Source organism: Ursus arctos, unplaced genomic scaffold (assembly GCF_023065955.2).
Source record: "Ursus arctos isolate Adak ecotype North America unplaced genomic scaffold, UrsArc2.0 scaffold_36, whole genome shotgun sequence".
Lineage (NCBI taxonomy): Eukaryota > Metazoa > Chordata > Mammalia > Carnivora > Ursidae > Ursus > Ursus arctos.
In genome coordinates this window covers 9,225,268-9,239,417 of record NW_026623050.1, presented here as the reverse complement: position 1 = coordinate 9,239,417, position 14,150 = coordinate 9,225,268, and the positions used below count along the sequence as shown (strand labels likewise).

The following is a 14,150-nucleotide window of genomic DNA, read 5'->3' as shown; positions in this document are numbered from 1 at the left end:
GATTTACAACCTAGCTTGAGACTGGAATGTGAGGTTGAAGTCAAGCCAAGCAGCAGGGGTAGGTATTGAGGTGAGGCATAGCCAGTACCACGAGTGTAGATTGCAGTGAAAAACCTAGTGGCATAGATAATTTGTGAGTGGTCTAGAGGGAAGCCTGTTTGAGGTCAAGGTGTAAAATAGGGGGAAAAGGGTTGTCGAATAGCTGTTGGGTAGCTACCCAGCTAGCTAGGTGGGTTCTGAGGAAGAGCCTGTTGGCCTACAGGTGGGTGGTATGTTATGGGAAAGCAGTGGGGAGGTGGGGGTGGGGGTGTGTGTGCACGTGCGTGTGCGTTTTCCTTCTGGGCAGTTTGTCTCCTGATTAGTGCCTTGATACTTGGTTCTTTGATTAATCACTGCTGATTGGCATTGATAGATTTTTTCTTCAGTATTTGTCCTGGCATCCATCTCTGTGCTTAGCAGTTGTTAATGCAAATATAATGAGTTCATAAATAAGTAGATATTGGAGTGATGAACAAGTTCTGCCTTTCAAGGCCTGTGGCAGAATATATGTTGGTTAATTAGATGACATTAATCGATGTTCCTGTGCCAAATATGAAAAACTGAGTTATAGTAGGGAAGGGGGTTCAGAGGAGCTGAGTTAATTTAACATTTCATGTGGATGAGTGGATATCCCCAGACGAGCTCTGTTTTCATCTATATCTGAGGATTTTGGGAGTATGGACCTTTCTCCTCCCAGGGGAAGAAAGTATTGCTAGATTTCTGTGATTCAATCTACTGTTAATCTATCTGCTTTTCTGAAAATTAAATCACAATTTTTTAGGAATGGCAATTTCTGAAATATAATAGTTACTAGTGGTATTGGAACATGAGTAATATTGATGAGTGCTTATTTCTCAATTCATTTTTCCTATTTTAAACCAGATGAGCCAATGGACATGTCAGTGTTATCAGAAGGAAAAGGAGAGTCTTTTGAGAAGAAACTCCAAGATGATGAACCAGTGGAGATAGAAAACCCCCCTCTCCCACCTGAGCCCACTATCTCACCACAAGCCTCAACACCGGTGTCTCAGAGCACACCAGTCTTTACTCCTGGGTCACTTCCTATCCCATCGCAGCCTGAGTTTTCTCATGTGAGTATCGTAGAAAGAGTGTTTTCCTCCTAATTGTGTTTTTTTTTTTTTTTAAACAATCTTTGAGGTATAATTTATAAATCGTAAAATTCACCCATTTTAAATATGTAATTTAGTGATATTTAGTCCATTTACAGAGTTGTGCAGCTGTCATCCCAGTCTAGTTTTAGAATACTTCCAGAGTCACTTCTGTTTAAATTTTATACTATCCTTAGCTTTTTGAAAATGTTAGTGTAAATTAAAGGGCTGTTAATCATAATTCTACTCTAATGCAACAATCATTTCTGTCTTTCCACATACCTTTTTTTTTTTTTTAATGAAGTCGCTTATAGTGAACATATAACTTTAATCTTCTTTTTCCAGGTAACATTGAATCATAATGATTTTTCAGTGTTACATATATTACCTTTTCCTTTTTTTAAAAGATCTATTTGAGAGAGAGAGACAGTGCATGCATAGGGAGAGGCACAGGGAGAGGGAGAGAAGCAGATTCCACTAAGCGCAGAGCCCTACTCGGTGCTTCATCTTACAACCCTGAGATCATGACCTAAGCCAAAATCAAGAGCCAGATGCTTAACCAACTGAGTTACCCAGGCACCCCCATACTACCTTTTCAAAACTTGTGTAGTATATCTCTGAGTGGTTGTACCATAAGCTAATGAATCACTCCTCGACAGAGGGTATCAGGTGGTTTTTAATTTTCAAATGAGAAGTTAGTTGTCTTCTAAAAGCAGAGGAAAACTAACATCTCTTTTGTGTAATTCTTTTTTTTTTTTTTTAAAGATTTTATTTATTTATTTGACAGAGATAGAGACAGCCAGCAAGAGAGGGAACACAAGCAGGGGGAGTGGGAGAGGAAGAAGCAGGCTCACAGTGAAGGAGCCCGATGTGGGACTCGATCCCAGAACGCTGGGATCACGCCCTGAGCTGAAGGCAGACGCTTAACCGCTGTGCCACCCAGGCGCCCCCTCTTTTGTGTAATTCTAAGTTTAAATATTAAAAAAATAAAATGCAGTTTTTATTCATAGTGAATTGAAGGTCCTTAACTAAATCTAAGTGAGTATATTATATGTTCAATCTAAATGCCTCTTCTTATAAGACTGTAATTGGGGGGATTGTTTTAGTGTTAACTGCCTTTCAGTTTATGGGTATTGTACCAAAAGTTTATATTTAAAAATGAACGGGAGTGAAATATATTTTAAATTTAGTGTAGAGGAGACAGTAGGAAGAAAAGTTAAATGTGGGGTGCCTGGGTGGCTCAGTCGGTTAAGTGTCTGCTTTCAGCTCAGGTCATGATCCCAGGGTCCTGGGATTGAGTCCCACATTAGGCTCCCAACTCAGTGAGGAGTCTGCTTCTCCTTCTCCCTCTGTGCTCTCTGGGTTCTCTCTCTCTCTTTCACTCACTCTCTTTTTCAAATAAATAAAATCTTTAAAAAAATTAAAGAGAAGTTTAATTGCTTTCTGAAGTTATTAAAACTTGTGTGTTTTGTTGAAAATTCCGTTTATGCCAATCATTAGTGATTTGGTGGAGTGGTTAAGAACGACTCTGGATTCAGAATTTCCTAGACTTAGTCCTGGCTCTGCAATTACTGCCATTGTGACCAGTTGAAACTGAGCCTCAATTTCCTCGTCAAATCAAATGGGGATATGGATACTACATACCTCATAGGGTAGTTTGAAGGTTACATGGGTTAATATATATCAAGTGCCTAGGTTAGTGCCTTGCATGTGTAAATACTCCAGAAAGGTTAGCTTTGCTGGTAGTGAAAGAGTGAAGACATGGTTACCTAGAGGTGAAGTCAACCACCATACATCTTTTAGTTTTTGTTTTCCTATGAAAGTTGTACATGAACATACACAGTTTTAAAGAATCAGAATTTAGGGATGAGCTATAAGCATTGACCAAGAGTATTGAGAAGAATTTTCTAAAAAAAGTAGCTGATGTGAAAGAGACCAGTTACAGATGCTTATCAGTGACCAGATAGGACTTAGATGGAAATGTATGTCTTTGCAAAGGTATCCCTACCAGGAGAAGTGAGCTTGGCCACAAAGGAATAACTGACTTTTTGAAGAACAAGGCACTATTGAAGAAATTGCCTAACCTTCAGCATTTACCAAAGACCTTCAGAGGCATCTATAAAACCAGCAATGAAAATTTGAGACAAATGAGTGATGTTGAACGTAGTTCAAAGGTCCTTGGAACCTAAGATGACTTAGATTTCTTTGGATTTATATTTTAAGATGCCTCAGTCAGTACAGTGGTCCATGTCTCCCAAAAAAACAAACAAACAAACCCAATTAAGTACCTTTACAAATCTCTCAAGAATACCTTAACAGTTTTTATGTTAAGGCTTCGTTTTTACTTAATAAGCACTTACAAAAGCCAAAAAAGGAGTCATATGGTTAAGACAAGATCTCTCCTTACCCCTACCCAGAGACAACCACTTTCAGTCTCTTCAGCTTTTTCTTGTTTATTTATCTCCATAACTCTGTATATCATGATTATGTTTTCATGCATTCTTTTTATTTTTATTTATTTTTAATTTTTTTAAAAGACTTTATCTGTCAGAGAGTGCATGTGAGCATAAGCAGGGGGAGCTGTAGGCAGAGGGAGAAGCAGGGAGCCAACTGTGGGACTCAATCCTGGGACCCTAGGATCATGACCTGAGCCAAAGGCAGATGCTTAACTAACTGAGCCACCCAGTTGTCCCTCATACATCTTTGAAAAAGTTTTTAGGAGTGCCTGGGTGGCTCAGTCAGTTAAGCGTCTGACTTGATTTTGACTCAGGTCATGATCTCAGGATTATGAGATGAGCCTGGTGTCGGGCTTTATGCCCAGCTTAAGATTCTCTCTCTCCTTCTGGCCCCCTGAAAAAGTTTTTTTAGCTATTTCTGTATCTTCCCAGTAAAGTTACATAATTTTGTTTAAATCATTATTGAATTTACATTATTACGAATGCTGTTGTTATTATAAACACTATTCAAAGCAGAATCTGTGGAATATTTTTATTTTTCATGTTTGTATAATTTCTTATTTTTCTCTGGAATTGATAATATAGCCTTTTTCATTTGCTTAGTTTTCTACAAATTTCTCATTTCATCAACTGTAGGCTTTCCACCAGTTGTCAGAATCTCCTTTCAAGGTGTTTGGGAGCCTCAAACTTCATCTCTTTGGAGAAGCCTCTTTTGGAGACTCCTGATTTCTAATCTTTACTATTTTCTTCTATGCCTGGTGCATCACTGACCTCCTTTTAACTGCAGTCCTTGGAGGTTGTCTTTATTGTCTTTGCGTTGGATTCTTTTTGGGCTCCATGTCTTGCTTGCTTTACTCTCTCATTTTGGTGGAGGACATTCTTCAGTAGCATACTCTCTATTCTCTTGCTCTCTTTATTTTTTTTTTTAAGATTTTATCTATTTATTTGAGAGAGAGAGCGCATACAATCAGACTTCCCGCTGAGTGGGGAGTCTGACTCAGGGCTCGATACCTGGACCCAGAGATTACCACCTGAGCTTAAGTCAGACGCTTAACCGGCTGAGCCACCCAGGCGCCCCTCACCCTTTTTTAAATTGTATAATCCAGTGGCTTTTAGTACATTTACAGAATTGTGCAGTTAGTCGCCATAATCTAATTTTAGAACATTTTCATCTCTCCCCTTCCCTCCAAAAGACCCCGTGCCCATTACCAGTCACTCCTGTTTCCCCCATCCCTAGCCCTAGCCCACCACTAATCTACTCCATGTCTCTATAGATTTGTCTGTTCTAGACATTTCATAAATGGAATTAGGCAAATTATATGATATGTAGTCTTTTGTGATTGGTTTCTTTATTTTATTTTATTTTATTTTTTAAGATTTTATTCGACAGAGAGAGAGACAGCCAGCGAGAGAGGGAACACAAGCAGGGGGAGTGGGAGAGGAAGAAGCAGGCTCATAGCAGAGGAGCCTGATGTGGGGCTCAATCCCATAACGCCGGGATCACGGCCTGAGCCGAAGGCAGACGCTTAACTGCTGTGCCACTCAGGCGCCCCGTGATTAGTTTCTTTAAATCGGCATGTTTTCATGGTTTATTCACATTGTGGCATGTATCAGAACTCCATTCCTTTTTTTTTTTCTCCATTCCTTTTTATTCTGAATAGTACTACATTCTATGTATAGAGCACATTTTATTCATTCATTCTTCAGTTGATGAACATTTGGGTTGTTTCCCAGTTTTGCTTATTGTGAATAATGCTGGTGTGTGTACATTCATGGACAAGATTTTATGTGGACATATGTTTTTATTTCTCTTGTATATGCCTAGGAATGCAGTTGCTGGGTTCAATCTTCTTTTGACCTTTCTGAGTTCTTAATTTCTACTTCTGGGTTTTTAATTTAGAAACTGTTTTTTCTCTGAATGTTCTTTTTGTAAAAAAATAGCATGTTAAGTTTTATGGGTGTACTATCTTATCTGCCTCAGATTATTATTAATAGTTTTTTTTGAGAAATTTTCTCTTCCCTGGAATAGTTGCTATTTCTTCAAATAGATTTTAGTTAGTTTTGATGTTTGACTTTGAAATTAAAGGGTTTCCTCAAGTGTCTGATGATCCTTGATTGTCTGTTTTAAGAGTACAATACCAGAAAACTGATTAGAAGCTCTGAACTGGTGGTTGATACTTATTTCTGGGATTCACTGTAATGTGATCTGCTGGGCAATTTTGTATCAGCATCTTGATTTGTTTCAGCATGGTCAGGTTCCCCAGAAAAATGTCTAATCTCATCTCCTGTCTGCCGTTGTTCTGGAAGTCTGTTGATGGAAGAGGGCTGAGGGTGTTGGGAGGCAGGTGCAGGTTCCATTCAGTATGTCACTTTTCACTTAATCTGTTTTCAGTGTGGTACTTTCTGGTAACACTGCCTCTTTCTCTTCATGGGTGCTCTGTTTTACTCCAGGGCAGAGGAGGTTCAGGGAGCAAGGATCTGAGAGTTGAACTGCTGCTGCTGCTTTTTTTTTTGTTTTTCTTAAAGCTTATGTATTTTTTTTTTTTTTTTTAGTAATCTCTGCGCCCAGTATGGGGTTTGAACTCACTACCCCAGAGATCAAGAGTCACATGCTCTTCCTCCAAAGCCAGCCAGGCGCCCCTGAACTGCTTCTTAAATAGCTTCTAACAGGTCCTCCTGTTTTTAGCTCTACCCTCACCACCACTTCCAGAGTCACCTGGTGTTGCTGCCAAGTACTGAATCTTTTTCTGGGCATGATGGTTCTGTGGTGTAATTTGGGTTGCTTCTTGGCTTTCTCCACTGCTGGCTTAGAATTCAGCTTCCACTAGTCTGTGAAATAGATGATCACTCTTCCAGAATTTTGTTGCAGTTATCATTTCTTCTGTTCTTTTTCTTGAAAATGCATGTTTTAAAAAAAAATTTACTGTTGCTTAGTGGGGTTTTTGAAAAGAGTTAAGGTAAATGTGTGTTTTAAATCCACCATTTTAATTTTTTGTCCTTATCTATTAAACTTCTTACATTTTATTCTTAATGGCTAACCTTTCACACCTGTTATTTCTTCTGTACCTTGATTCCTGGAGTCCAAGTCAACCTAATTTTGATGTTATAAGATCTAAATATTTATGAGATGAATACTGATCAAAAGATAATTGGGATAAAGGTAATTTTGTGTATTTTTTTTTAAAGATTTTTATTTGAGAGAGAGGGACAGAGACAGAGCACAAGCAGAGGGAGCTACAGGCAGAGGGAGAAGCAGGCTTCCTACTGAGCAAGGAGCCCGATGCGGGACTCGATCCCAGGACCCTGGGATCATAACCTGAGTTGAAGGCAGACACTTAACTGACTGAATCACCCAGGGGTCCCTATTTTTTTTCTTTCTTAATATATTTGTTAATTGCATAGCCTCTTTGACCTTTCACTAGGATGTAAGAGATGGAGAGAGGGCTAGTAAAATATAGTTTGATACTTAACACTTTCCTCATTTTTGATATACATATTAATTCAAGGGATGACAAATCAGATTACAGATGACTGTATGAATAGCTCTTAAGCTCTGTATATATGAGGCCAGTTTTTGACTGGTTGGGTACTATCGATTTAGGTCTGTGCTGAATCTAGACTTAAAGATGGACCCATATTGAGCATAGTCCTGACAGTTCTCTATCAGTCTTTATCCAGAGCCCTGGGGAGTTTCTGTTCACTTAGCTCAATTGTTCTGATCAGGCCTCCAGTGAGTCTCAACACTGTGGATTATTATGGGCCAAACCCTCAGAGGCTAGATCCAGGCATTCTTTAGAAATATAGCTTGTTGGGGCGCCTGGGTGGCACAGTGGTTGGGCGTCTGCCTTCGGCTCAGGGCGTGATCCCGGCGTTACGGGATCGGGCCCCACGTCAGGCTCCTCCACTGGGAGCCTGCTTCTTCCTCTCCCACTCCCCCTGCTTGTGTTCCCTCTCTTGCTGGCTGTCTCTATCTCTGTTAAATAAATAAATAAAATCTTTAAAAAAAAAAAAAAAAGAAATATAGCTGTTGATAGGCTGGTTAGCCCCTGACTAAAGTTCTACATATATTGAATAAAAATCCTTTAAAAAATAAAATCACATCTGTATTTATTCTGATGATGCTTATGAGGTATTCATAATGGGGGGCAACTGCTTAATGGATATGTGGTTTCCTTTTGGGGTGATGAAAATTTTTTGAACTAGATTGAGGTGGTGGTGGTTGCATTGCATTGTAAGTAAGTGTTCACTCTGAAGTGGTTAATTTTCTGTTATGCGAATTTCACTTAAAAGATATTTGTAGTTTATTAGCAGTGTCTTATATATATGAGCCTTTGTAAAATGACTTACTTTTTGCAGTAAGAAAAAATTACATAATTCTTGTAGAGGATGTCTAGTATATAGGTAAATGAAAGTAAGATCATCAATTATCCTATCTCAGAAGTAACTACTTTTAACCTTTTTATATATATGTTTATTAATTTAAGAATACATGAGAATCATATAAACATGTGTAAAAAGACTATAGTAAAATATTCACGTACTTTTTTTTCCTTCACTGAAATAGAAACTTTCTATTTGGTGCATAGCCTCTTTTCCTGTTTTCCTCTTTTAATATTTGTCGGTAATTTTTTAAAAGATTTTTATTTATTTATTTGACAAAGAGACAGTGAGAGAAGGAACACAAGCAGGCGGAGTGGGAGAGGGAGAAGCAGATTCCCCGCTGAGCTGGGAGCCCCAACGCAGGGGCTTGATCCCAGGCCAGTCAGACGCTTGATGACTAAGCCCTCATCAGTAATTTTATGTGGCTAACACTCACATGATGGAATACTTTATATCATAATTTATAAATGAATCTCTTGGGGTGCCTGGCTGGCTCAGTCAGAAGAGCATGTGATTCTTGATCTCAGGGTTTTGAGTTTGAGCCCCACATTGGGTGTAGAGATTACTTAAAAAAATAAAATAAAATCTTTAAATGAATCTCCTATTAGTAGACGTTTAAGGTGTTTTATATTGTTTCCTATTCTAAATAATCAAATTGCACTAACAGTATTGTAGCTAAGTCCCAGTTCCATCAAATCATTTCCCAGCAATGGAATTATTGGGCGAAGGGGTATATGAAGTTTCAAGGCTATTGTTGTTTATTGTCCTGGTGCCCCTTAGAAATGTTGAACCAGTTTTTTCTCACTCATACCTGAGAGTTTCAAATTTATGACTTTTTATAATCTGATTGGGTAAAGAGTAACTCTAGACATTGAAATACCAGTGGTTATGAAATAAACAGAACGTTTGGCAACCTATTTTGATTTGCTCTTTCCCTTAAAAATCGTAGGCAATTAATGCCTTACCAGCTGTGTCTAGAGTTTATAACATTTATGTCAGGCAAAATAACACACTAAATGTAAGTTTTTACGTAAAAACATGTCTAAGCTTTGGGTTCTTTTCTATTTTTTACATTAAGGTATTATTTAAAATAAAATGCCATTTTAAGTAGATAGTTTGATGAATTTGGGTAGTTGTGTACCAGTGTATAACCACCACCATCAAAAGCGTGGAACAGTTTGCTCACCCTAAGAAGTTTCTTCATAATTCTTTGCAGTTGATTCCTCCTCCTGATCTCCTCTCCGACCTTAGGCAACCACTCGTCTGCCTTCTGTCACTATAGTTTTGTGGGTTTTTTTGAGAATTTCATAAAGTTGGAATCATAAAGTGTATATGGTCTTTTGTGTTTTAGTTCTTTAGCTTAGCATATTTTGAGGTTCATTCGTATTACATGTATTAACATCTTATTCCTTTGCATGGTTGAGTAAAAGTTCCATAATATAGATAGCCGCAATTTGTTTATTCACCAGTTGACAAACACTTGAGTTGCTTCCAGTTCTGAGCTATTATGAATACTACTGCTATAACCGCTTATATACACATCCTAATGTGGAAATAGGATTTAATTTCTCTTGGGTAAATACTTACAAGTGGAATTTCTGGGTCATATGGTAATGTATGTTTAACTTTGTAAGATACTGTCATACCCTTCTCCATTTTGCCTTCCCACCAGCAGTGTACGAGAGTTGCAGTTGTTCCACCTCTCACCAACAGGATGTAGTCTTTTTAACTTCAGCCGTTCTTGTTGGTATGTAGTGGTGTCTGTTGACTGATGAGATTGTAAGCTTTGGATTTTAACATCTACTTTATGAATCCTAGCGTATTTTGAAATAGTAGGAAGTAAAATAAGTGTATATTCCCACATTGTGAGAACTGAAGTAGGCTGTGTAAACATATGTTTAAATGATTACTATGTAATTGAAGGCCCATCAAACATATGACATGATTTTAGTAGCTTGGTGATGTATAGTTACATTTAAGTATCTTCCTACCCTTAGAAGGATAAGTTAATACTTCATTGTTTTTGTTCGTATTATGCTGATTCCAGATTAGTGGTTCACAGGAAGAGGATTAAACAGAGTGACTTGTGTTGTTGAAAAGACTGGTGATTTATGAGCTTTGTATTTCTGAGACTATGGCCCTAGAGTTCTATAATTCTTGAACAATTGATTGAGAAATTTTAGATGAATTCAAGGATTAGATATAAAAGATATATTATGAACAAATGATTTATTTCTTTTTGTTCCTCCTTAGGACATTTTCATCCCATCTCCAAGTTTGGAAGAACGATCAAATGATGGGAAGAAAGGTGGAGATTTGCATAGTTCGTCTTTGACTGTTGAGTGTTCTAAAACTTCAGAGATTGAACCAAAGAATACCACTGAGGATCTTGGGCTATCTTTGACAGGGGATTCTTGTAAGTTGATGCTTTCTACAAGTGAGTATAGTCAGTCCCCAAAGATGGAGCACTTGAGTTCTCACAGGATTGATGAAGATGGAGAAAACACACAGATTGAGGATACTGAGCCCATGTCTCCAGTTCTCAATTCTAAACTTGTTCCTGCTGAAAATGATAATATCCTGATGAATCCAGCACAAGATGGCCAAGTAGAACTGAATCAGAGTGATAAAACGAAGGGGGATGACACAGAAACCAGAGACGACATTAGTATTTTAGCCTCTGGCTGCAAAGGCAGAGAAGAGACTGTAGCAGAAGATGTTTGCATTGATCTCACTTGTGATTCAGGGAGTCAGGCAGTTCCTTCTCCAGCTACTCGATCTGAGGCACTCTCTAGTGTGTTAGATCAGGAGGAAGCTATGGAAATTAAAGAACATCATCCAGAGGAGGGGTCTTCAGGGTCTGAGGTTGAAGAAATCCCTGAGACTCCTTCTGAGAGTCAAGGAGAGGAGCCCAAAGAAGAAAATTTGGAGAGTGTCCCATTGCACCTTTCTCTGACTGAAACTCAGTCCCAAGGATTGTGTCTTCCAAAAGAAATCCCAAAACAAGAATGTCAGGAAGCTATGGAAGTTGAAACCAGTGTGATTAGTATTGATTCCCCCCAAAAGATTCCAGCACTTGACCAAGAATTGGAACATAAGGATCAGGAAGCGTGGGAAGAAGCTACTTCAGAGGATTCAAGTGTTGTCATTGTAGATGTGAAGGAACCATCTCCCAGAGTTGATGTTTCTTCTGAACCTTTAGAGGGAGTGGAGAAATGCTCAGATTCCCAGTCGTGGGAGGATGATGCTCCAGAAATAGAACCATGTGCTGAGAATAGAGCTGATGCCCAGGAAGGAAAGAGTGCAGAATATGAAGGAGATCTGAGATCAGTGATTGCAGAAAAGGAACCTGTCGAAGTACACTCTCCACAACCTCCCTTGACTTTAGAGAGAGCAGATGATGCTCTGAGACCTGACCAGGAGATGCAGCAGGCTGAATCCCAAGAGAAAACTGATAACTCATTAACAAAAGACTCAAAAATAGCTAACGCAAAACAGCTGGGCTCTGGTGTAGAAGCCCAGGAGCTGGAGAAGGCCTCTGCCCATGCTTCACAAAGCTTCTGTGAAAGCTCTAGTGGTGAGTGTGCTTGGAAATTGTTCTGTGTTTCCAACCAAATCATAGTTTGGAATGGAAGGTAGGAGGGAGCTGTGTTTATGTTGGGGCAGAAAATTCACTTAGAATTATGTTTGTGAATAGCCAATAATAGTTGGGAAATACAAAAATTTGCACTGTGTTTTTCTTTTGTAGCTGTAATTATTTGTGGAATCATCTGAGGTTTATCAGCTTTATAACTCAGGAATAATCAACATGAATTTTCTAAGTATTTAGAAATTGTACCGATCTGTTGTTTTCTAGTTAGGTCCCAACCGTTTTTTATATTTTTGTGTTTTGACAGTTGCCTTGAAATACAAGGAATTTTTTTTTTTAATTACCCTACATAGTAAAATATTCAGAACTCTGTTAATGAGTGTACTTTTACTGTTTTTTTCCTCTTTATGGGCATTAGGTAAAGTTCTAAATTTGGTTCAACATATATACATCTTAAACATTAAACTGGAAAAGGTATTAGTTTGTGTTTTTTATCTATTATATCTAAGACCAGAATGAGAGTATAGATTCCTTTGTAGAATATTCTATATGACATCAGCTGAAAAGAATCCAAACTTTGTAAATGCCTAGAGTTTATATAATTTAAAAACAAAACAAACTCCAAAAATAAAAAAATAAAAACAAGATACAAACTTAAGAAAACAAGCCCCTAGGATATGGAAATGAGAGGCAGTATTTGGGCATCATCATAGCTATTAGTATGGGTGATCAGATCTTTTGGTGGCTTATACTTGTCTAGGTGTGATTATTAGTAGTAATTTTTTTTTTAAGCTTTCAAAATTGCCCGTTTGTTAAGCATTAGGTTTTATATTCAGGATTCCCCCCGCCCCCTTTTCAGAACAAGAAAATGTTATAGCTGAAAAGGAAGTTAGAGGTTATGGGTTCAGTTTCTAAAGTCATGGCTAGTTAATAGTTGAGGTGGAACTAGAACTTACGTCTCCTGATTCTGAAGTCTGTGCTTTTTACTCCTGTACAACTGTGTAATATCGTTTCTCTGAATCTGACGAATTATGGCAAAGAACTATCTGAATGATGTAATATTCTGTATTGTTGAATATTTTTGTAATTGTGTTACATCTAAATACAGTTGTTAACCTAGGCTAAGAAAGTTTTAGGACCTATAGATTGTTTTAATACGGTTACTTAGGATTTTTTAATTATCTTAGCAGTTGTATACAAAAGAAGCTTCTAACATTGGGATATTAGTTCTGTCGTGTTAACAGTGTTCTCCATGAATTCCTGCTTACACTGTTAATTGGCAGGGACAGTTTTTATAGTAGACATTACCATAGTAAAACATATCTTACTAATATTTATCTAGATTGTTGAAAATACTAGTAAGTTATTTTCTGCTTCAGGATTTTAGTTTTTGAGCAAACAGCTAAAAATAGTGAAGACAGTAGTTGGAGTGTTAGAGAATTAGTCTAAAATAAATCATTCAGAAGAGCATTGCTAGAAAAGAGAAAAAATTATTCTGTACTTAAAATACAGTTGTTTAGTTGCTAAAGTTTAAGAGAGACTAATTTAAATGAGAGTAACCTAAAAAGTTAATGGTTCTTTAGTCTGGAAAGACAGGATGAAAGGTAGGTTTGTTTAATTAGATTTCTTTATACTAAAGTTAGAAGGGTACTTTTGTTTTTTGTTAATAGCTTTATTGATTAAAAAAAAAAAGATATATGCTTATCGTGAAAGTTCAAACAGGAAAGAGAAGAGAGGGAATTTGGAGAGGAAAAGAGGTAATCACTGTTAAGTGCCTATATTTATAGATAACTTGGAGACCTCTTCAGACATCTGTTTAAGGAGACCTCTTTTTTTTTTTTTTTTTTTTTTTTTTTAAGATTTTATTTATTTGAGAGAGCAAGCAGGAGCAGGAGGGAGGGGCAGAGGCAGGGGGAGAGGGAGAAGCAGTCTCCCTGCTGAGTAGAGAGCTGGGCTCCAGCTCAGGCTCCCGCTCAGGCTCCAGCTTGATCCCAGGACCCTGAGATCATGATCTGAGTCGAAGGCAGGCGCTTCATCGACTGAGCCACCCAGGCACTGCTTAAGGAGACCTCTTGAAATTTGAAAAGGCAAATTTAGAAAGATGGTGCTTGGAAACCAACCCTTATTCAATACAGAGTATACTTTTGATAGGTTGATTATGTGAAAAATTGTGACAAGTTCAGGAAGTCTATAATTAAATCCACAAGTGTTAGTCTATGATAGGTTAATAATGATCATGGAAACTAGTTATGTTTTGTGCTCTAGCTCTAAACTTTATTGGCTTACTTTATGGAATATCATTCTACGGACACCTGGGTAGCTCAGTCATTGAGTAGATCTTCCTTCAGCTTAGGTCATGATGCCAAGGTCCTGGGATTGAGGCCCGCATTGGGCTCCCTGCTCAGTGGGAGACCGCTTCTCCCTCTCGCACTCCCCCTGCTTGTGTTCCCTCTCTTGCTGTGTCTCTCTCTGTCAAATAAATAAATAAAATCTTAAAAAAAAAAAAAAGGAATATCATTCTAATTAGCTGTTAATGTCACAGGCAGACTCTTAAGGTATACTGTTATGCATGATGTC

General features: G+C 38.0%; 1 protein-coding gene across 3 annotated transcripts in view; it reads left to right on the top strand.

Annotated features, from left to right (window-relative positions):
- Positions 1 to 14,150, top strand: part of TP53BP1 (tumor protein p53 binding protein 1) — an 86,201-nt gene that overhangs the window by 36,341 nt on the left and 35,710 nt on the right. For all 3 annotated transcript variants that reach the window (XM_026479870.4, XM_044392469.3, XM_057306311.1), the window contains exons 13-14: positions 922 to 1,130; positions 10,238 to 11,561. In XM_026479870.4, coding sequence (XP_026335655.1) covers positions 922 to 1,130; positions 10,238 to 11,561 — 1,533 coding nt within the window. The remainder of the gene's footprint in view (positions 1 to 921; positions 1,131 to 10,237; positions 11,562 to 14,150) is intronic.